The 24,997-nt window shown below is 36.1% G+C and overlaps 3 protein-coding genes across 13 annotated transcripts in view; 2 read left to right on the top strand and 1 right to left on the bottom strand.

Annotated features, from left to right (window-relative positions):
• FBXL20 (F-box and leucine rich repeat protein 20) overlaps positions 1-24,997 on the bottom strand; it is a 107,728-nt gene that overhangs the window by 63,037 nt on the left and 19,694 nt on the right. For 4 of the 11 annotated variants that reach the window (XM_079132024.1, XM_079132030.1, XM_079132029.1 and 1 more), the window contains exon 2: positions 5,343-5,467. The exons of 6 other annotated variants lie outside the window; for them this stretch is intronic. The gene's annotated coding sequence lies outside the window, so the exon portion shown is untranslated. Of the gene's footprint in view, positions 1-5,342; positions 5,468-6,511; positions 6,847-24,997 lie in introns of those variants that run through there. One more of the 11 variants, XM_079132026.1, reaches the window with a different exon arrangement.
• Positions 19,909-20,983, top strand: LOC306658511 (cytochrome c oxidase subunit 7C, mitochondrial-like). The gene has a single exon (XM_079135565.1). The coding sequence runs from the start codon at positions 20,791-20,793 to the stop codon at positions 20,980-20,982; it is 192 nt and encodes a 63-aa protein (XP_078991691.1). The 5' UTR covers positions 19,909-20,790; the 3' UTR covers position 20,983.
• LOC306658512 (DNA-directed RNA polymerases I, II, and III subunit RPABC4) lies at positions 20,982-21,349 on the top strand. The gene has a single exon (XM_079135566.1). The coding sequence runs from the start codon at positions 21,057-21,059 to the stop codon at positions 21,231-21,233; it is 177 nt and encodes a 58-aa protein (XP_078991692.1). The 5' UTR covers positions 20,982-21,056; the 3' UTR covers positions 21,234-21,349.

Genomic DNA, 24,997 nt, shown 5'->3' with positions numbered 1-24,997 from the left:
ACAGACATTTCTCCAAAGAAAATATACGAGGGCCAATAAAGACATAAAAAGATGCTCAATATCACTAATCATTAGAGAAATGCAAATCAAAACCACAATGAGGGGCTGGGGATGTAGCTCAGTGGTAGTGCCTGCTTAGCAAATGGGAGACGATCAGTTCAATCCCCAGCATTGCAAACAAACAGAAACCACAAAGAAGTACCACTTCATACTCATTAGAAAAGTTATTATCCACACAATAGCAACAACAAAAACCAGAAAATAAACACGTCTTGATAAGGATATGGAGAAATTAGAAATTCTATGCATTGCTAGCAGGAATGCAAAATGGTACAGGTGCTATGGAAAACAGTACAGTGGATCCTCAAAAGAGTAAAACAATGATCACATAATCCAGCAATTCCTCTACTGGGTATATAACCAAAATAATTCAAATAGGTATTCATACACTTTTGTTTATTGCAGCATTATTCACAATAGCAAAATCGTAGATGTAAACCAAGTATCCATCTATAGACAAATGAACAAAAGACATACAATGTACTCATACTGAATATTAAAAAGGAAATTCTGATATATGCAGAATTAAAATTATGTATTTATTTATTTTTGGTACCAGGGAAATGAACACAGGGGTATTCAACCACTGAGACACATCTCCAGCCCTTTTTATATTTTATTTAGAGACAGGGTCTCACCAAGTTGCTGAGGCTAGCCTTGAACTTGTGATTCTCCTGTCTCAGCCTCTTGAGTAACTGGAATTACAGGTGTGCACCACCACACCCAGCCTCACAATTAACTTTCTTTTAAAATATTTTTTTAGTTGTAAATGGACACAATACCTTTATTTTATTTATTTATTTTTATGTGGTACTGAGGATCAAACCCAGTGCCTCACACATGCTAGGTGAACACTCTACCACTGAGCCACAAACCCATACCCATGATTAAACTTTTTACAGAGGAAAGGACATGGTGGTTGACAGGGTCTAAGTTAGAGGAAATGAGAAGTTAGTTACTGATTACAGAGTTTCAGTTGGGAGATGAAAGAAGATCTAGAGACAGATGGTGGTAAAGGCTGAACAATAATGTGATTGCACTTAATACCACTAACCTCTACATTTAAAATTGGTTGAAGTTGTAATTTCTATGTTATACATACCTTGCCAAAATAAAAAACAATTTTAAAAACTGATGGTAGATTTCTTACACCTTCAATGTTTAAACTTTTAACATTTAAAGTCATTTGGTGGTAGACTGTGCTGAATCAATTTGATAAGACGGATCTGATATATCCCAGAAATTTCATTTATAAGATTTGGAATAGGAGTTAAACGAAAATGGAGTAAGATCTAGAAGGTAGAGTGAGGCACCAGTGAGTACATTTTAACAATCTTTCCATACTCAGATGCAGGGAATGGCTTTCAAGTTCTGTTTTGTCCTCTGCTCTACATGTAGATTTCTTTCTGAATATTGGTCCTGCTGACCAACAAATATCCCCAGAGTGATGCTGAGGATCAAAGCAACAGAAGCTACATAGAACAATAGTCTCCCACAGACCTCTCCATAATCTCACAATTAAGAGGCTGCTATGATTTCAATATGGTTTGAGTGTCTCCCCCAAAGGTGTATAAGCTTTGTTGCCTATTTAGTGATATTGAAGGGATGGAATCTTTAACAGGTGGGGCCCTGGAGGGAGGCTGGGTTATGACTGCTGGTGTGAAGAGATTAATGCTGGTGTCCTGGAGTGAATTAGGTGTTGCAGGAGTGGAAAGGGCACTTATAAAAGAGTAAACCTGGCCCCTTTCTGCTCTCTTGCTTCCTCTCTCAAAATGTGATCTCTTTCCTAGGTGATCCCACTATGTGATGCCATTCGCCATGTTATGACACAGTCAGAAGGCACTCATCAGAGGTTTACCAGAGGCTGCCCAAGCCTGGATTTTCAGCATCCCAAACTGTGAGAGAAACATATTTTCTTTATGAATTACCCAGTCCCAGATCTTCTATTATAGAACACAAAACAGACTAAGAGTACTTTCAAATTACAAAAGTACAAATTTGCCTTTTCAAAATAATGCCTATAAATCTCCTTACCCAGACCACCAGTTGTTACCACAAGGAGTGTTTTAACCAGTTGCTTCATAGCTGTATAACGTGAGTTATCCTTTTTCAGATTCCAATAGCATTTCCCACTATTCTTCCACCCTTTACCTCAGTCTGTGTCTGCTACCTGTGACTGATTCCAAAGTCAATGCCACACTTCAGAGTTTTATTATTGCAATATCCTATTTCTGAGTTACCAATTTCCATATCAAGCAAGGTTTAGTTTGGACGACAAAGCCATCTGAGTATTAAGAAATAGTGGATAATTATAGGAATTAGACGACAGCACAATTTTGGAAGGACCGAGAGAAGTAAAGTTTAGAAGAGGGAGAAAATAGATCAGAGAAGGAACCATCAACCAATCAATTAAAAAAGCCAACCATACACAGCTGCTATGGTGAGGATGTTATGAATGAGGAGTTTGTGGAGAAGTCTGCAGTAGGCCATTACTCTATCAACCGCATATGATAAAGTGATATTAAAGATAAAGATTAAACTACACAGTTTGCAAAGAATTTGGAAGAAATGTGGACAGCACAGCACTTACTCCACTAGAAAACAAAACTATCCTTCATTTTCTTTTTCCTCAAGTCATTAAGTCTCAAGAAATGCCCTCAGGGTAAATATCTGATCAGAAGTATTTAAGTTCCTTTTAAGACCTCACCTAGTTGATTTTCTCAGACAAAAGAACTTAAGGAAATTATGCCACAGGACCCTGACAGGACCCAAAGTACACAGAAATCTGTCAAGTTTTTTCAGACTTGACAAGAACCACCTGGAGAAGAAAGTTTATTTGGCACTCAGTTTCAGAAGTCTTAGTCCACTGTTGGGAAACTCCAGAGTTCTGGGTCCAAGGTGAGGCAGAAGGGTATAGAGGAGGAAAGCAGCTCAAAACATGGCTGTCAGGAAGCAGGGAGTTCCACTCACAAAGGCCAACATAGAACATCCAAAAGTATACCCTCAACCTCCTCCAGCTATATCCTACCTGCCAAGTTAATCCACAAGTGGACTGATGCATTGATTAGGTTAAGGTTCTCATAACTCAATCATTACAGTTCTGAACTTTCTTGCACTGTCTCACACGTGAGCTTTTGGGGGACATCTCATATCTAAATTATAACAAATTAGTTATAGATAGTGTAGTTTTGGGGACATGGAATAAAATAAATCAGATTCATAGAAATTCCGTAACATTTTCTAGAAATATGTACCAGTTAGATTAAAAGGTACAGTTCAAAATGAAAAGTAGCCTCTGAACCTCCAACTTTCTATAAAAAGTAAATACAACGAGAATGGTGTTTGGTTTCAAAAGACTTTTTCTTATATAAAAGGAGACTTCTCAGGGCTAGGATTGTGGCTCAGTGGCAGAGTGCTTGCCTAGCATGTGTGAGACACTGGGTTCAATTGTTAGTGCCACATATAAATAAAGAAAGAAAGAAAGGAAGGAAGGAAGAAAGAAAGAAAGGTCTAACAACAACTAAAAAAAACTTAAAAAAAAAAAAAAAAGACTTCTCAGAAGGCAGAGACAAAACTATAGAGAACACTGGATTAGGAAACCATTTCTGAGAGAAGACAACCTCAAATGAGGGAAAATTTCTTACTCCTGGAGTAGGTAATTCTAATGACATGTACCACTTGCATTTCAGAGTTGATATGTACCAACAACTGCTATATGCCTCCCCTTCCTATTCTTTTTGAGTGGGAATGTCTACTGTCATCATTCCATGCCTATAATAGTGAGAGAGACTACAAGAATTAAGGATGGGTAGCAAGCAGACAAAAGGGAAGGAAAAAGAGAATGTAGCTGTAAATCTAAAAAAAGCCCAATGATCAGACTTATTTCCTAGCCCTGTTTTTCTTCCAGGCTGGTCACTCCCAAATTTCTGAGAAATATACAAATCTTAAGAGTTTCTATAAATTTATTCATGATGAAAAACTGCCTTATTTTGATTAAAGTTTGCATGCACTGTTTGCTTACACAGTGTATTTTCAGATTAGATGAAAATAAAGGAGATGTATTTTAAGAAACCTATAATATAGGCAAATTCCAAATGTTATCTAGGTAGAAAAGACAATGTTAACCTCAACCTAAAGATCATGGAGAGGAGCAGATCGTCATAAATGTCTTGTGATCCATGATCCAAGAACTGAGTTTATCAGGTTGATGTCACTCCCACATACCTTCCCATACCCACCCCTTGCAAAGTTACCTTTAAAAGAAAAGCCCAGTGTACTTAAATTTAAGGTCACTGACAAAACCAGCCAAGCAAGTGTGACTTACAAAAAAAAAAAAAAAACAACGAACAAACAAAAACCCTAAGACCCCCAAAATATGTCTCACTGTGGAGATAGCCTGCATTCTGCTCTAATAATGTATATCTTCACTTTCACTTTCTGATAAAGCTTTTATTCTTCAATAAAACCTGATGCAGACTGTGATGTCAGTCTTAAGGGCAGCCTCTGGAGAGCACCTCAAATCCCCTTATGGTGACATTTATCTGGTAAGTCAGCTCAGGAGGTAAACTGAGGATAGTAGATTCCTGGTGAGTGACCTGAGGTGCCTTACTTGTACTCTCATAAGAAACAACTTCTTTTTCTGGCACTCTTCCTCTTCTGAGTCACAGAGCATAATCTCAACCTGCCCATGTGGTCCTGGCTCTCCCTCCTTGGAGGGTGGAGGACCAGTTGCTTATATGAAGTAGATCCAAGCACCATGTGGATGATGGGGCCATCCTAGGGGTTTGACTGAGAATCACAGTTCCTAGCCAAGCAAGAGTTTACTGGCATGTTCTCTCTCTTTCCCTTCCTCCTCCTAAAATCCTGCAGATTCCCTCTTTTCCAGCTTAGGGAAACAACAAACGTTGATTATAAAGACACCAAAAAAGCACTCATTCCCTCCAACCCGACCAGGTACAGAAGTTGGGGGGAATACTCCAGGACATGCAAGTGCCTGATAGGAAAAGTCCCAAAATGAACACAACCTATTCCCCAGTCAGATAGAATTCAATGAGCTCATCTGGGAAGACACACATGATGGCTGATCACCCAGTGTCTTAAGCAACCTCATGTTTCATCAAACAGGCAGAACACACCCTAGACACAACAGACTGGCCGTATGATGACACCTTCAGAAATGACTTCCAAAACCAGCACTCAAAATGATCCAAAACACACAGGTCCCTTCATAATTAGGGGAATGGCAAGTAATCTTCTCTTGTAATCCTGTTCCTCATACTCACCTCTTTTCCTTCTCTGTGTATTTTCAAAATACAGGCAAGCTTTTCTATTCGGGCAGTCTGCTACCCTTCTTCTGCAGTAGTTTCATCATTGCTGCTTCCTCTCTTCACTCCTTACTTATTGCCCCCTACAAAAAAGATATTCCAAGGTTTGGGAGACCATGATCAGCAGGGATCCCACTTTAAGGGCCCCCTTGGCTTTTTCCACCACCTTTTAAGTTAATTTAATTTTGTGATACTGGGGATTGAACCTAGAGAGCTCTACCAATGAGCTACATCCTCAGACCTTTAGTTTCTGAGACAGGATCTCTCTAAAAGTTATACAGGCTAACCCTGAACTTAAAATTTTCCTGCCTTACCTTCCCAGAGGCCAGTAGATATCTGAAAGTCATTTGCCTTTTGTTTAAAAAATGTCTGCCCCTGAGGAATTAGTCAGATTTTATTTAAGAAATTCTACACATGAGGATTTAGAATAACTTACAGAGGAGATGCCTTGTGGTTATCCTTTGCCTCATTTTAAACGGGGTCATTTGAGATGATAAACAGAGAGCAGATCATTTTTATCACTGTTATCAGCACTCTCCACCTTCTATGGTCTTTTTATTTTGATAGGTACCATAAGGTCCTACCCAATGATAGATGAAGTATGTTTTCACTCTTTCTTATTTTATCTCTAGACCAGAAGGACACATCTGCTACTGACATCTCCAAATGGATAACACCCTCCTCATAGCATTTGGGGAAAAGTCTTCAGGATATTTGTTTTATTGCTGTGTTAACCCATATGAGTAATTGTGCTTACCTGCATGAGACCAGAAATGAGAATCACAAATTATAATCTAGACCTTCTTGAAAACACAATTTTTATCTTTTTCTTCAGGACCCTGAAAATATGATTTGATGGATCCTGCAGGACACTGAGAAAGTTCAGTGGATCCAGCGCCCCAAGGATAGTCGGGTGTTAAAATGTTCATCAAATCCAGAAATGTCTGACCTCTAATGCAATGTACTGTCCAAGAGGTTGGCCCACAGAAGCACTCTTGCTTCTGGTGATAGAGAATCCCTCTGAGAGGTGGAAGCAATTGTTTCTTTTTTCTCTCAGACATAAGAAGGTTGAAGTTCTAACTCATGCACAAGCTAAGATTTTTCACTTAAATAAATTAACACCTCACCCATTCTGGCAGGTTCTCCATTGGGTTGCACTTTAAGTAACTGGAGTGCCATTGAGGTTGATGACCTAAAGGGTAAAAAAAGGCTGATTTTCTTTTATAATACCACTTGCCTCAATATAAGCTGAAAAGTGAGAAAATGTGAACTTTTTTCTTTGGTATTATAGATTTAACCCAGGGACACTTTGAACTGCATCCCTAACTCTTACTACTTTTTGAGACAGGGTCTCACCAAGTTGCTTAGGACATCTAAGTTATAGAGGCAGGCCTCAAACTTGAGATCCTCCTGCATTATCCTCCCAAGTTGCTGGGATTACAGGCATGTATCACCACACCTGGCCTGACCATTTCTTGCAAATGGCTTCAAGATAATTTTTTTTTTTTTTTTTTTTTGGGGTGCTGGGGATCGAACCCAGAGCCTTGTGCTTGCAAGGCAAGCACTCTACCGACTGAGCTATCTCCCCAGCCCCTCAAGATAATTCTTAAACTACAGTTCCAAGGTTAACATAAAGGCTTTTAGTTTTCTATACGTCCTTTTTCTTTTTTCCTCTATTGTAAAAAAAAAAAAAAAAAACTACTGAACTACTCCTGATTGAAAAGCAGGTATACAAGGATAACTCTAAACTCACTTCAGACTGAAGTGGGTGGGCAGGGGGGTTACTTCCCCTTTAGAGGGTCCTAAAGACGGGGATAAAAAGCAGTGTGGTGGATCCTGATCTGCCTCATGGAAAACAAGCAGCCACCTGAACAATCCTCAGTGTCAGCCATGACACTGAAGTTGGCCATCCCCAACTGTGTGGGCCTCCCCGATATGTGTGCCCTCTATTCTATAATCTTTTATTCTTATTGCTCACTGAGTCACACAACAGACATCTGTGACATGCACTGTTTTGATTTTGGAAACTGATTTGGATTACAAACTGATCAAACCATGACAGAGGTCTTTGCTATGGTTTCTAAAAATCTGTGGGCTCCATTTTGGTTTGCTGTGGTAATCACAACAGTTAACTTTTTGAAAACTGGGAAATGATGAATCTACATGAAAGCCATAAAATCTTTGTTTTCTATTTTTTGTAAGCTTATGTATATGCAGGTATAATGTGTTATGTCTACAGGTATATTTGTGTTTATAGTGTACCAAACTGGCTAATGGATAAATGAGTTCTCATAATAAGAAAACATATATCCAAATGCTTTTAGTTCACATGACTTAGGTAAATCTTACAAAATATGTTAATTTTATGTTATCTAAAAACAGCTATTAAATATAATTTTAAAAAATAACAGTTAAAATAGGTAAATTAAGCTATAAATCGGGTCTGGTAAAAAAAGTTATAAATGGGATAAAAAATCTATCAATATTTATGTTAGAGAAAATATCTAAGTTGTTTATAAGTAAGTTAAAATAGTAAAGTATTAACTACTAGATATAAATTCAAAAGCTTTTAGCTTCTTGAAATCTATAAGACCATATATTTGGGTCTATCAAATGTGTTTTCATACATATGGAAAACAATAAGACTGCTTTCTTCCTGAGTCTCTATTACAATACGATTACAGAGAGTTAAAATTATAATTAACACATGCAAAGAATATAAAATAAGCTATAAAAAACTATAAAAAGCATATATTATTAAGAAAAAAGTAATTTTTTAAAAGAACTGTATAAGGATTGTTTCAAAATATAAATTTAGCTCAGTGTGGTGATGCACACTTGTAATCCCAGGGACTCAGGAGGCTGAGGCAGGAGGAATCCAAGTTCAAGACCAACCTCAGCAAACTAGTGAGGACTTAAGGATTCAGCGAGACTATGTCTCAAAATAAAACATTTAAAAATGAGCTGGGAGCTGAGCACAGTGGCACACACTTGTAATCCCAGAGGCTTGAGAGGCTGAGACAAGGGGATTGGGAGTTCAAAGCCAGCCTCAGCAAGGACGAGGTGCTAGTAACTCAGTGAGACCCTATTTCTAAATAAAAATACAAAATAGGGCTGGGGATGTGGCTTAGTGGTCAACTGCCCCTGAGTTCAGTCTCCAGCACTCAAAAAAAAAAAAAAAAAATAGCTGGAGATGTGGCTCAATGGTTAAGTGACCCTGGGTTCAATTCCTGGTACCAAAAAAGAAAAAAATAAAGTACACTGAAATAATGTTAAGGCAAAAGAAAACCAATAAATAAGGAGTTATAGGTATGAGGATGTATTTTGGAAAGGAAAGTTAAAAGGAGAAAAGAATATTTTTGGATTAGAAAGGATTTTACATATAAAGTAAGATTATCGTCATAAAATAAAATAACTAGATTGTTCCAAGATGGGAAAAGGGAGGAGGGAAACAAGGATGTAAATAATTGGATGCAGAAGATTTCTAAAGGACAAATACTGGAGAATTTATATGATTAAGTATAATTCAAAAAATTATTTTAAAGGGTTTTTTCCTAAGGTCAAAATTTAATACACTAATATAAAATACAGAGATTCTAATTCTCCATGCTTAACACAAGGTTTTCAGTTCTTACCATTTACAAAACAAAAACTGACTTAACAAAGACTTTGTATTTTATCAGGATCATCTCTTGTGCTTGTTTTCTTTGACATCTGATAACTGAAAGTCCAAAGACTCCCCACTGGGCGCTTTTTACCTTTATTACTGCATGTTATATTTTACATAAAACCCTTACACCCAAATGATAGTTGGAAAGCATGCCCCCAAGTGGTCTTGGACCATAATGTCCTCCATGTATAAGGCACACTGTTCATTTCTTTCTAATCCTATATAATAAAAACTCCTGAAGGTCCATTAAAGATATTATGCTTCAAGCCAGGCTCAGTGGTGCACACCTATAATCCCAGCTAAGAACAGGAGGACTGCAAGTTGGAGGCCAGCCTCAGTAACTTAGTGAGGTCCTCAGCAACTTAAGAGAGACCCTGTCTCAAAATAAATAATAAGGGGGCTGGGGCTCAATGGTAGAGCACTTGTCTCGCACATGTGGGGCACTGGGTACGATCCTCAGAACCAACACAAAAATAAAGATATTGTGTCCATCTACAACTAAAAAATATAAATAAATAAATAGATAGATAGATAAATAGGAGTGGGGATGTAGCTCAGTGGTAAATCACCCCTGGGTTCAATCCTCAGTGCCTGGAAAAAAAAAAGGCTTCAGATTCTATATAGCTCACATTATATTCTAAGAATGTGTGTTTCCACTTTGACTTTCTAGTGAAGCTACTTTGCTTTGCTAAAACCTGAAGAGTCCTTAAATTATTTTCTGTAATGTGCCAAGAGCCTGGAAGGTCTGAGTAGCGGTCTCTTCTGTCTCTGGAGAGACTACCTTGAACCACCTTATGGTGACACACCATTGTATGCTGGGTGTGTAGGGTAGCTAACCTTATGATTTATAAATATCTGGATATAAGAACTACACCTGAGGAGCATTCTCTGCCTCTAAATTTGATGAAGATAACAAGGTAAAAAGTCTTCAAACTAATCTGTTTGGGGGTAAGACCATGGGAAGAGATAATTTTACATGCAGTAAGAATCTAAATCTTTTGAGCCGGAAGTCCACTGTGGTAGAATATTATAATAATGACCCCTATTAGGCAAAAATACCTCAATAAAGCTGGAAAAATTAAATTATGCCTCACCAGGCATCCTGTAGTTCTAGTTTATGGGCTTGGTAGTTGTTAAGGGGAAACTGGTAATGGGGAGAAACTATAACAGGAAGTCACATTGTGCTTTCAGTCTCTGGAACTAAAATAAACCCATGTAATATTGTGAAATAAATATTTAGTCTTTCTCCTCATTTCCTGGTATATAACTCCTAAAATTCTTGTTATCTCCTAAATGACAGTTTCTTTTTCAAAGCTAATGGTTAGATATCATGGCTGGCAGCCCCTAGGTTGCTTCAGAATGGCAAGTGGTCACTGGAGAAAATAAGGATGGATTAGAGGCCTGGGACTTTCAAACCCACACCACAATGTGAGGAGGGGAAAGGAGATAAAGGTTAAATGGAGCCAAGCACAGTGGAGTCTGTAATTCAGCAGAGGCAGGAGAATCGCAAGTTTGAGGTCAGCATTAGCAATACAGTTAAAAAAGAAGGAAGGAAGGAAGGAAAGGAAGGAAGGAAGAAGAAAAAGAGAAAAAGAAAAGAAAGAAAGAAGGCTAAGATGACCACCAGTATCCTAGAATTGAATCAATCATGCATTTGTAATGCAGCCTTCATAAACCCTAGGACAGGGTTTGTACAGCTCTTGCATCGCTGAATATAGAGGTTCCGGGAGGGCGGCAAAACCAAAATGAGCAATGGAAGCTCTGCATCCCTTCGCTCATACCTCACTCTATGCATCTCTTCATCTGTATCCTTTGAAATAACCTTTATAATAAACTAGTAAATGTAAATAATATTTCCTTAAATTCTGTGAGCTGCTCAAATAAATTATTGAAGGGTTCTAGGAACTCTGGTTTATAGCCAGTTTGTCATAAGCATTAGGTAAAACAATCCAGGACCTGCAATTAGCATCTAAAGAGTGGGTGAGAGGGAAACAGTTTGGAGACTGAGCACTCCTCATCTGATGCTATCTCCAGGTAGACAGTATCAAAACTGAATTCAATCAAAGGACATCCAGTGCATACACTACAGAACTGAGTGATCACTTGGCTAGTGTGGAGAAATCCTCACCTCTTTTGAGCTCACAGCAGTCTTCTGTGTTGATTGTTATGTGAGAGCAGAAGAAAAGAGGTTCATTTTTCTATACAACCCCATCTATCATAGCACAGCTTAGAAACACTAATTCAACAATAAAACCATTAATTCCAATTAAAAAAGAAATTTTTATAAGTCTAGTTCCATTGTTCTAAAAATTACTCTAGCAAGCTTTTCTTAATGAAAATTTCATTCTACTTACAGATAATCCAGAACGGTACTCAATGTCCTTTTGCATTCTTTATAAATATATTTACAAATTAAACTACATACATACTGATGAAAATAATAAATAATGGCCAACAATAAATCCTATCTCTTGTAACAATGTCCGTTTGCAATATGGTCTTTTTTTAAAGAAATTCTTTTAATACATATATTTTTTTTAGTTGTTGATGGACCTTTACTCTTTAAATTTATGTGGTGCTGAGAATCAAACCCAGTGCCTCACACATGCCAGACAAGCACTCTACCACTGAGCACTACCCTGGCCCCTGCAATATGGTCTTGCTGCTCCTCAAATTACTTGCATCTAGGTTGACCATGATGATTGATCTGACCAAAAGAATGTGGTAGAAGTAATGTTGTGTGATTTCTAAGTTAGACCTCAAGAAACACTAAGGCTTTGTTTGCCCTCTTGAATCATTTCTGTTGCCATGTTAAGAAAGTCTAGACTAACCTGAATGATGAGAGACCATGTAGAAAAAGAGAACAAGCTGACAGCACCCCTGAGACCCTGGACTATAATAAAGGATCTCTTAGATATTTAAGCACAAGTCAAGTCACCAGATGACTGCAACCTCATGAATGACTTTGGAGAGAGGAGCAGAACTGCCAGGATTAATCATTGTTTTAAGGCACTAAATTATAGGGTTTAAGGTTAAGGAACAGCAAGTACTGCAAAAACAGTTTTTTGCCGGGCATGGTGTGCACACCTGTAATCATAGCTACGTGGGAGGCTGAGGTAGGAGGATCACAAGTTCAAGGCCAGTCTCTGCAACTTAGTGAGACCTTGTCTCAAAATTAAAAAATACAAAGGACTGGGGATGTAGCTCAGTGGTTAAATGCCCCAGGGTTCAATCTCCAGTACCAAAAGAAAAAAAAGGTTCTGTAGGTTGAAAGTTTATGACTCACAATCTCACTTTCACAGATTTGAAAAAAAATTGTGACATACAAAGGTAGCTAACATAAATCAAATGCAAGTAAGAGAAAAATTCTGGGGAGAGACAAAGTAAGAATTTTTATTTTTAAAAAAATCAGAATTAAAATTGCAGAAATTTTTTTTAAATATTTTTTTCTTATAAGTAATTTTTACTGATTATGCCATTCCCTTACTCAACCAACACCAGATGTTTTTCCAATTGGTTGATTTTCTTGCCAGAATCTAAAAAGGAAAACAGTTTTGTATGGCTAAATAAATCTAATAAATAAATAAATATATAATTTCTCCACCCAACATGTTGTCTCTAATAGAAATAGCACTGCTTTTTAAAAGCAAACTATTACCACTGCATTATCATGTCATAAATAATATATCTCCTAAGAAAGACAACTCTAGATAAAAACATCAAGGGACGAATACATTTAGAAAACAGACATATTACTTAATAGGTCAAACTTTCTTCTTTGGCACCTTCTAACATCTGACTCAACATCCCAAATTTTCTTTTATGCTGACTTCTGTTTTTGTTTACTTTAACCAAAAACTATGTCCATTCCTAATTCACTGCTCTCAGTGCAGAAGTAATTTTCACTGACTATCCATACACTTTTATTCTGATTTATCTTGAGCATTTCCTCTATTTATTTGGCATTCTCAACAACATACTCTGAGCTCTATGAACTTTCATGAACTTCTGGATATAATTGGATCTCAGTTTGAACTGGTGCTACTCAATTCTGAAAATGTTCCATGCCCTAACAAAACTACTTTTGATGTTATGAGTAAAAGGAAAAAAAACTGAAAATTCACAGTGGCAATATAATTTCATATCCATCTCCTCTCTATTCCCAGTCTTATTACATATGAAAGATCAAGAAGTAGACACTAGAAGACAATAATGGGATTTGACTCAGGATCAGCAAACATTTAACCCAATCCCAGATTCCAAAATGCCATAGAATTGGTAAATCAAGAAAAAGTAATTTCATGTCCTCATGTACAAATCCTAGTAGGTATGTCAGAAATTGAAAACTAGCAGAATCCATGGAATTTTCCAAGACATAAGTCAGATAGTCATTTTATATTTCACTCACAAATGCACATCCTACATCACCTTACTGCTATGGAACTAGTTCCAAAGCAACATTATTTTAATGTATCAATGCTATTATTTGTAGAGAAAGTATTTCCCTGCTTTAGAGGACATAAAAAACTCGTATGTACTACCCTAGATTTCTTAACTGAATGCCAGAAATTATACTTTTGATTCACAAAGGAACCAAAAGAAACAAAGTTAAATAAAAACAAAAATATTCTTTAAAGAAGAAGGGAAGAAAAAACTTAGAAAGAAAAAAGGGAAAGTAATATCAAATAGACCTCGTAAATACACTATAGCTCTTGGGTCATATAAATGAGATAATTGTACTATTAGAAACAAAACGATAAAAAGGGTTGGGAAAATGGTTCAGTGGTAGCGTACTTGCCTAGCATGTGCAAGGCCCTGGGTTCAATTCCCAGCACCACAAAATAATAACAAATAAAGAATGTATGATGTAAGTAGATGTTTGATATTAGTCAGCATTTCAATGGATATCTATTTGGAAGGAAATCTCTAGAGCATGCAATAGACAACCAAACTGAATATTTTAATATAAAAAGACAAAGAGATTTGAGAATTCTATATAGTAGGGTTCTCCATGTATCTACTTTCAAACATTTTACTGTTGGGTGAGGGCGTTATTACATGTTTTATTTTCAAAAGTTATTTTATATCTGTTCAAAGATTTCTAAAAAATAACACCCTGTCCTTCTGAAGATGCAAATACCTCATTTTTCGGAGAGTATTACCCGTTCTCCCCACTGCGTCCCCATCCCCAACCTTTTCCCTGCCATGATTTTTTTTCTTTTTCCTTTGTTTGCTTGTTTGACCTTTTTTTTGGGAGGCTTTTCTCAACTATCTGGTTATCCTTGGTGTCTACTATATTCATGGTGTTAAGACACTAAATGAACAAACTTCCTTCTTTTAAAAATTTTTTTATAGTTGTCAATGGATCTTTTATTTTATTTATTTATTTATATGCAGTGCTGAGTATCAAACCCAGAGCCTCACATATGCCAGGCAGGTCCTCTACCACTGAGCCACAATTCCAGCCCTAAGGAACGTTCTTTGTAATTTCAATGATCCACAGTCTATAAGCAGATTTTTACTTAGCTTCCTTGGCCCCATACTCTAACCTCTTCACATATCTGATGTTCCTGGATTCAGAATCCTAAACCTTCATTTCCTCGGAGGAAAAAATGGAAATAGGAGAGGTAGGAATATGCACGTGACTTAACCGCTTCATAAAAAACTTCTAATTGTTACCTGCTTTTAAATCTCAAATCTCATCCTTGTCTCATGTTATGCTGCTCAAGCTGGTCAGTCTCAAACTCCTCCATTCAAGTGATCCTCCTACCCTCAATCTGCCAAGTAGTTAGGATTTACATGCACAGGTCACCATGCCCAGCTTATCCTTGTCTTATATAAGCTTATATACTATATATAAAATTTATAATTTTGTTATTTATGATAAATTATATAAATGTATATATTTATGATTATTTATAACATATAAACTATATATTATATACATTATATATAAGCTTATCCTTATCTCATAAGATCTTTTGTGAGGGCTGGGGCATGGTTCAGTGGCAGAGTGCTTGCCTAGCATGTGTGAGACCCTGGGTTAGATAGATCCTCAGCACCACATATAAATAAATAAAATAAAAGATTAATAGAAAACTAAAAAAAAAATTTTTTAAAGATATTTTGTGACCGAGTCCCGAGTCCTTTTGGAGGTTACATTAGGTATACTTGTTTTCACTGACAGAACTCTCTGCAAATAACTCAGGGTATAGCTTCTTCCTATTGGATAAGTCATTTAACACCCATTTCTCCTTATTTTTTTGGGGGTAGGGACAGTACAAGGGATCAAACCCAGGGCCTTGAGCATACTAGGTAAGTACTCTACCACTAAGTCACATCCCTAGACCTACCCATTTTTCTACCTTCAAAAGAATAGTTCAACTTTCTCATCTACCATCCTTTCTTCTTCCACTCATTTTTGTCCCTGCGATTTTATTCCTTTATTATAATCTGAGTACTAGTTGAAGGAAACCAGATGTATTAGGTCAAACTACCATGTTTATCTAAAAGTCCCATGCAACAGTTTTAAATATCTTAGCTAAAATCATAAAAGTATAATTACTAATCTTGTGGAGATTACAAAGCTCATTAGCATAAATAATTCATCAGATAATAGGATTGGAATTCAAAATATTCCAATAGGATGGTTTCAAGAGGAAACTGAAGACAAGTAAGTTTTAAAATCTTGCATTTAAACAATTACCAGTTACTTAAACACAAAACAGAAAACCTGGTTTCACAAAAAACTTGAGTTTTAGTTTATCATGAGCTTGTTATATGACTTGTAACAAATTTTAAAAGAAAAAAAAAAAAAAAACTTTAGGCTACACTAATGGGAAACAAAGACCAGGTAAGAGGTAATTACCATCCTATTTTGGATGATCAATAGTAACTCTTAACATCACATTTGAGAAAAGTAACTGCTAAATATCATTGAAAAGATAGATCCTGGGTTGGGGTTGTAGCTCAGTGGTAGAGTACTTGCCTTAGCATATATGAGGCATTGGGTTCAATCCTCAGCACCGCATTAAAAATAAAATTTAAAAAAAAGATACTGTCCATCAACAACTAAAAAGTATTTTTTTTTAAAAAAAGGACAGATTCTAGCATAGTGAAAGGTTCTTAAATGAAGCCTTAGGGGAAAAAAGGTATTAGCGATGTTAAAATTCTAGAATGGAAGAATGTTAATAATGGTTTTATCAAATATCTTTACATACTGAAGAACTGTCCTCTTTATTACTTCTGATAACCAACCTAGAAGAAATTGAAACAATTTATATTAAAACAGATTTGGCCTTAATAAATTTGTAAAGAGGTAAGCTCTCTCCATTATTGGTCAAACAGTTTTCTCAATAATAAGGATATCATAAACTGAATTTTTAAAAAATTGTTTAGTTGTAGATAACACAATACCTTTATTTAATTAATTTATTTATTTTATGTGGTGCTGAGGATCAAACCCAGTGCCTCACATGTACTAGGCAAGTGCTCTACCACTGAGCCACAACCGCAGCTCACATAGACTGGATTCTTATATTAAGAAAAAGCTTGAGCTAGATAAACTTAAGGTTCTTACCAAAAAAAGAAACAGGAAAAATAAGTAATGTAATTTACATAAGGATTAAGATAGGTCTAATGGGGCTACTGGCACACACCTGTAATCCCAGTGGCTCAGGAGGCTGTGGTAGGATATGAGTTCAAAGCCAGCCTCAGCAAAGCAAGGCACTAAGCAACTCAGTGAGACCCTGTCTCTAAATAAAATATAAAATAGGGCTGGGGATGTGGCTTAGTGGTTGAGTGCCCCTGAGTTTAATCCCCAGTACCTTAAAAAAAAAAAAAAAAAAAAAAAGAAAGAAAGAAAGAAAGAAAAGCAACGTAGATACCTATCTGGGATTGAACTCAGTGGGTCTCACTGAGTTGCCCTACCCATTGCTGAGACTTTCTTTGAACTCACAACCCTCCTGCCTTACCCTCCCAAGCCACTGGGATTATATACAGTTACTTTCCTTAAACATAAAAAGTATCAAAATTAAAATCCATGCAGATGCAGGAAAAAGCAGGCCAGTGTCATCATTGAACGTCTGAATAAATTAGGAGTTAGAACACAGGCTTAATAACTCTGTTCTTTGGCCTAACTGTAAACGGTGGTGATCCAAGACAAAGGGGAAAAAAACTAGGACAATGATATTTTTCACCAGGTATGGCGGCACATGCCTATAATCCCAGGTACTTTGGAGGCTGAGGCAGGAGGATCCCAAGTTCAAGGCCAGCCTAAGCAATTTAATGAGATCCTATCTCAAAATTAAAAAAAAAAAAAAAAAAAAAAAAAAAAAAGACAGAGGCTGGGGATATGACCAATGGTAGAGCATTTGCTGCCTACCATGTGTGAGGCTGTGGGTTCAATCCTTAGTGTGTGTCTCTCTCTCATTTTCTCACACACACAGAAGATATTTTTCATAAATCTACATGCATTCCTTTTTTTGTTTTATTTTGTAGTGCTGGAGATTAAACCCAAGGTTACTCAAGCATGCTAGATAAACACGACGATATGATTTTAAAAATGTTGGCAGCCTTAATTAGTTAGCCCCCTCCCTGTATGCCCCCCATTTCACTAATCCCAGGCTTTTGTAGTTTTCTAAAACCTGAATAGTTCTATAGTTTGGTTATGAATAACTTTGTGAGGCAGTCTGCTTATATAACAAAAACATGTTTATATATGTTTAAAAAAATAAACACAGGCACATTCCTGTTAATGCATAAACAGAATTTTTAAATGCAGCTATCTTTATTCTCTTATTGTGCAAAAAAAATGCTCTAATCTTTTACCTGGCTGCCAGCATTCAGGAACTGGATGAGGGGAGGAAAATGGAAGTTCCACTGTACAAGAGAGTAGACTTCTCACTTATTTGGTTCCTGTCTCCCATTTTCAGCACAGCATTTTAGTTCCATTCTCCTCTGGACATGGGGTCAATTCTTTCAAAGAAAAAAAAATCTCCTAAACTCCATAAAGCTGATAGTTATTGCCCAACCACTAAGAGTGGGTAAAGTGAGAGAGTACTGAGGAGGTCTCCCATTACAGACTTTCAGAAAACAACCCTGTTCTGGTATCTTCATCTTATCCCAGCCTTCTGTGGTATTCAGACAAATCATGACCTGTCTCTTGCCAGTAATCTCTTCCATAGGAACTTGGGTTTGACCTCCTTTCCTCAGCTACGTCACTTACTAATGCTTTATTTTCTCTTTCCACACAAGAAGGATTATGTTCATTCTCATAATTTCAAAGATGGATCTTATATACCCTGCTTTTAGGTAATTTTCATAAAGAGCCTGGAAATAATTTTACTTTGCTGTCTTAAAACCAGAAAGGGCTGATTCAGATAACCTTTTATGTGGAATATCCTTGAAAATGAGCCAATCACTGTTCAGGAACTAAATGTTCAGGTTTAATAATTAAATTCCAAATGTTAACAAAACTGAAATTGAGAACTTCAAATGCTCAGTTACACTAGATCTTGTCACATACTTCTGTACTGTGTGTCTTCACACCTTCTATCTAGAAACCTATACATTTTTTAAATACTTAGCTCCAATGTTACATCCTCTGTGAAACATTCTCTAATCCTTTCTTTTACAGGGTGTCTCTTTCTTACTCCTGTTTTAGATAAAGAGGAATTTTAAATAAAGAGGTTATTTGTTTTTGTGGCATGGGGGACTGAAATGCTAGGCAAATGCTCTACTACTGAGTTACACTCTGTACTTATTTATTGAGATGTAGTGACCTGACTGGCAAATCCTATATAGAAGAATGAAGCATAACTTGTCTTAGCTTTGTAGTTCTACCTTTTCTGAACAAGGGTTCTCCAGGGTCAGACTCTCCCTTGCACACAGTGAAGTTTGATTCAGTATAGCACTGCTTGGGGTGAGGGTCATCAATCTACCTGACAGCCTTCAGTTAACGGGCACAACTTGGCTCACATACTGAAAGCCATATCCTCCAACCTGGTTTCAACTGTAATGAAATTAATATTTTGGCCCCTATATGCCACTCCTACTTTCTCCATTTGTCCAGAACTTCAGCAAAAATGAGGGAAGGTTCACTTGGGCCCCTTCAGAAATCATAATATTCACTATGTGGGTATTTTCTCTTACTTCCCTATAATCCATAGCACTTTGATTTTGGTTCTATTAATTTTTATCTTTCTGTGTTTATTCTTTTTAAATTTTTTTATTTGTTCTTTTTAGATATACATGACAGTAGAATGTATTTTGACATATTATACACACGTGGAGTATAACTTCCCATTCCTGTGGTTGTACATGATATGGAGTTACACTGGTCAAATATTCATATATGAAAACTGGGAAGGTATATCTGATTCATTCTACTATCTTTTGTGTTGATTCTCTTTTAACCTATTAGACTGTAAGCTTTTAGAAGGTAGATCAGCCATAGTGCCTTACACAGGACAAGTCACACAATAAATATTTGTCAGATTAACTGACAGAAGAGCTAAATGTTTCTTTAATCTAAAAATAAAGATTTTATGGTTTCTTATTTCTAGTAATACTCATTCTAAAGTCATAGACAGCAATCACCTATATTCTTAGTGCTAGATTATAACTAATCTTGAAATGAAGATTTTATTTTTCCTGCCAAATTTCTTCTACAACATGTTGTAAAGGAAAAGGAGTTAAGTCACCATTTCTGTTCCTTGTATTCCTAGGATTTTTGAAAGCTAATCATACAATAGCAGTAACTTAAACATACTGAATACATATTGTGCACATAGCACTTTTGTAGAACTATTTATTCATCATTTAACTCTCATAACAACCCTAAAAAGAAAGATTCATTTTTATCTCCGCTTGATAAGAAAACTGTGGTACAGAGATTTTAAGCAATGATCTCAGACAAAATTTGAACGAATAAAGAAATTAACTTTACACCAACTAAGCAGGGTACTGCATGTTAGTAATTAGAAAAGGGTTAGAAGCTTTTCTTTTTTCTTTTTTTTTTTTCCCTAGGTGGGGCTGGGCCTCACACACATACGAGGCAAGCACATATCCTAGTCCTTTTGATTTATTCATTTTTATTTTGAGACACAGTCTAAATTGTTGAAGTTGCCCTGGAAATTGCAATTCTCCTGTCTCAGCCTCCCAGGTTATTGGGATTACAAAGGTAAGATATTTAGAAAATAGCAGATCCTTAATGTTTTATTGGACAAACATTTATGGTCCCTTTCAAATGTATTATCAGCCCTTCTGAAGTTTTCTGTCATGACTACAAAGTCCACCTTCCCTTGACCAGCTGAAAATCACTAGGTTTTTCCTTCTCTACCTAAAAGTCAGTCTTTCTGATTGTTGGTTTTGTCAATCTACTTGAAGGTCTTGAAGCAGTTCCTCCTCTGTTGCTCCACAATTTCATATTCACATATAAAAAGATTAATTTTCTCATGGAAAGAAAAGGTATTCTGGTCCTCAGTTTGCTAAGTACTTCTCTCCCTTTCAGTAATGCAGTTTTCCCCCACTTGTTCTCACACACTGAATGTTTATAAAAACTAATGATGTACTTGGTTTAAAAAAAAAAAAATCCAGGGCTGGGGTTGTGGCTCAGTGGTAGTACGCTTGCCTAGTGTGAGGCCCTGGGTTTGATCCTCAGCACCACATAAAAAATAAATAAGTGACGCTTTTCTTCCGCCTGCGGTTTCTGCGCTCTTCTGCCCCAGCAGCGCCATGTTGGGACAGAGCATTCCGAGGTTCACTACTTCGGTGGTCTGTTGGAGCCACTATAAGGAGGGCCCCGAGAAGAATTTGCCATTTTCAGTGGAAAACAAGTGGCGCTTACTGGTTATGATGACCTTATTCTTTGGATCAGGTTTTGCTGCACCTTTCTTTATAGTAAGACACCAACTGCTTAAGAAATAGGGATGGAGGCCTAGACGATTGGGGTTCTGTTTGGAAACGCGGGGAAAAGTCTCCTTGCCGTATAGGTACTAGGAATGGACACCCAGAAGGACGTTCAACCCCCAAAGCAGCAGCCAATGATATATATCTGTGGAGAATGTCACACAGAAAATGAAATAAAATCTAGGGATCCAATCAGATGCAGAGAATGTGGATACAGAATAATGTACAAGAAAAGAACCAAAAGATTGGTGGTTTTTGATGCTCGATGAAACATGGGAATTCAGAGGAGTGTCTTCCTTTGTACTTGGATTTGACCCTTTAATGTTTCTCATTGTTGTACAGCTTTTCATTTAGCACACTTATGAATACAACTATATACATATGATTTTCACTTTATTTCATTTCATTTTCCAAACCAAATTGTGTTTAGATATCAATAATTTGTATAAATATTTTTGTTTAATTAAATCATTTAATTTTATTTTATTATGTGATCTGACAGAAAAAGTTAAAATTGCTTCCCAAGATCACACTTTAATCAGAGGCTTGTTAGAAATGCTGGTTTCTAGAGTTCTATAAAATTTTAATTAAATAAGTTCCTTGGAAACCACAAAAAAAAAAAAAAAAAAAAAAGAAATAGGGATGGTTGTAATTGATCCATTTAATAGATATGAAGAATGTTTTAAGAGGTGCAGTCTCTGAAAAATGAACCAAACTCGGATTCACAGCATACTGGATATGTTTGTAAATAAACTAACAACATGAATGCTCAATGCATCTTCTCTGAAATAGGAAATGAGATAATTGAGTGTGTGCTTATTTTATTTGAATAATTCCCAAGTTTTTTGTTTTTCTTTTTTAAGTCCAGAACTATATATGATAGCTTGTTTTGGTCTGAGGATATGGCTCAATGGAAGAGTGCTAGCCTGCCATGTGAGGCGCCTGGGTTTGATCCCTAGCAGCACACACACACACACCAAAAACAAACAAACAAACAAAAACCGCTTGTTTCATACCCTTAAATTATTAGTTTTTTATCCCAGGGAAGGGCCACCTTGGTTATTTGTCATAAAAGTGTAATCAAAATTTTACTTTGATGATCCTATAACAATTTTAATTGTTTTTTTTTTCATTAGTTATAATTAATAATGAGAAAAACCAGTAGTGCATACAGATTAAAGTTCTGACTGGTTAGGTATTTGAAAGCTTCATTTTTTTTTCCTAGACCTAAAACTTAAAACAAATTTTAGTCTTGACAATTGTACTGCTGACAGTAATTAGTCCTGTTTGAATAAAAGTAAAATACTTTCGATGGAATGTAACAGCATATATGGCATAATAAAGGATTATTCCTAAATTAAAAATAAATAATAAATAAATAAATAATATAAAGGTATTGTGTCCATCCACAACAAAAAATATTTTTAAAAAATCCAAAAACCAGGGCTGGGGATATAGCTCAGTTGGTAGAGTGCTTGCCTTGCAAGCACAAGGCCCTGCATTCCCCAGCACCACACACACAAAAAAAAATCCAAAACCCCATTATCATTTAAGCTGCTAAAATGCATATATCATATATAACATAATAAAATTATAATTTTATAATTGTAGAACATTTTAAATATAGGCAGGAAAACATGGAGCTGAGATCTGAGTCCAAGCAGTTGGACTGGTGCTACAGTTTTGCTTTAAACATTAAACATACAATCCTTTGAATTTTTTATATTTATTTTTAATTTTTTTAATGTAGCACTGCTTTCTCTTTTAAATTTATTGTGTCCACTTATAACTAAAAAAATGTATTTTTAAAAAAGAATCCATTTTGATATAAATTATACAAGCATGGATAATTCTAGTTAAGAGTCCTGTTCTTATGGATATATGTGGTGCTGGGATTCACCTCTTATGGTCCAAGTCAGTATTATCCAAAGTGTAGTACTCAGACCAGCAGCATAGGTGTTACACTTTAAGCTTCTTAGAATGCAAATTAAAGAATCAAGGTGAGGGGCTGTAGCTGTAGCTCAGTGGTAGAGCGTTTGCCTAGCTCATGTCAGACACTGGATTTGATCCTCAGCACCACATAAAAATAAATAAATAAAATAAAGGTATTGTTTTCATCTACAAGTAAAAATATTAATGAAAAAAAAAAAAAGAATGTGATTTGCCAACCTTCGGGTGATCTTTAAACTAACTGAAGTTTAAGAACTACCTCTGTAAATTATAGTTCTGGAAAAGCTCTGCTCTAAACTCTTATGAGATAATGATCACTGTATCAATTAAACCACTAAAAAGGTGAAAATATTCTAACGGGATACAAAAATGAACATAAAAATCAACAGGCTGTAGCAGAAGGCTCAGAAGTTCAAGGCCAGCCTGGGCAACTTAGGGAGACCCTATATGGAATAAAATGAAAAGGGCTGGGAAAGTAGCTCAATGGTAGAGAACCTGCCTGGCATGTATGAAGCCCTGGATTCAATCCCCAATATTGTAAGAGAAAAAAAAATCTACATACAAATTTCATAGTTTTCTAATGATGGTTAATCCAATCACTTACATACTTTCAAAATACAGGCTGAGTATCCCTAAACCAAAAATCTGAAATGTTCCAAAATCCAAAACTTTTTAAATGCCAACAAGACCCCATAAGTAAAAAATTCAACACCTGACCTTATGTGATGACCACAGTCAACATGCAAACATGCAGGCACATTAGAAATATTATAGAAAATGCTGTCAGGCTATACAAAAAAAAAAAAAAAAAAAAAAAAAAAAAAAAAAAAAAAACCTGTATTTATGAAACATAAATAAATCGCAAGTTTAAAGTTGGGCCCCATCCCCAAGATATCCCAGCCCAAGACTGATGCTTTCAAAATATAAGTTATATCATGTTCCATATCTACTCAAAGATCCCTATAGCTTACCTTGTCAAGAATAAAATTCAGAGCTTAAAAGGTCTACAAAGTCTTTCACAATCTGCCCTAATCTCCATCTACTCTCCATCCCCACCTCCAATTCCCATTAATAACTCTTTGATTTCATCCCTACTATTATACACCAACATCCCTATACTCTGGTCACATTGACCTACCACTGTTCTAGAACACATCAAGGACACTCTCGTCTTCATTTTTTTGTATTTACTACACTTTGCCAATAATGGTCTCTCCTCAGGAAAATACATGCCTTCCTTCATCATTTCTTTAAATGTGCTCAAACATTATCTAATAGTGAGATCTTCCTTCACCATTATATATAAAATATGAACCATGCCCAACCTCTGACCCCCTTTTTGCATGCCCTTTATTTTTGTTCATAGCAATTATTGTCATCTTGCATATTATATATATATACTTTTTATCTGCTGTCAATCTCCCCTCACTAGATTTTAAAGTACATTAGGACAGGAGTTTGTATTTTGTCCACTTTTACAACCTACCATTGTAACAATACCTGGTACATACAAAGCACTCAAAGTATTTGCTGAATAAATTGATTAGAAAATCTAACAGGAAAAAGAAAACTCATTTGTAAAATCAAAAAATTATTAAGTATGTAGAAATAAAACTAACAAAAACTGTACAGGATCTTTTATGTGGTAAAGGTAGTAGGTACTGAGGTTTGAATCCAGCGTCTCATTCATGCTAGGCAAGTACTCTCCCACTGAGTTACACCACTGGCTCAGTGTAGGAACTGAAAGGAAGAATACTAAATATTTGCTGATTGAGCCGGATATAATGACACATGCCTATAGTCCCAGTTACTGGGAAGGTTCAAGCAGAAAGAATGCTCTACCACAGAGGTATGGGTTCAGCCTGGTAACATAGCAAGACCCCATCACTTATTTAAAAATTTAAAAAAATGTTTTGGCTGATAAAAGCTAAATAAACATGATACATTCATGAATGGGAAAGAAAATGTTGTGTAGATATCAGTTCTCTCAGATTAATGCATAAAGCCAATTGAGTAAAATTGTGGTATTGGCAATACAATAGAAGGAATAGAAACCAGTTCAAAAATACACTCACGAATGTAT

Source organism: Sciurus vulgaris (assembly GCF_902686455.1).
Source record: "Sciurus vulgaris genome assembly, chromosome: 3".
Classification (NCBI taxonomy): domain Eukaryota; kingdom Metazoa; phylum Chordata; class Mammalia; order Rodentia; family Sciuridae; genus Sciurus; species Sciurus vulgaris.
The sequence above is the reverse complement of the archived record's forward strand: the minus strand, read 5'-3'. Positions and strand labels throughout refer to the sequence as shown.

What these genes read in the sequence shown, in the direction of transcription:
- LOC306658511 (XM_079135565.1), top strand. Translation starts at nt 20,791, where the DNA reads ATGTTGGGACAGAGCATTCCGAGGTTCACTACTTCGGTGGTCTGTTGG.
- LOC306658512 (XM_079135566.1), top strand. Translation starts at nt 21,057, where the DNA reads ATGGACACCCAGAAGGACGTTCAACCCCCAAAGCAGCAGCCAATGATA.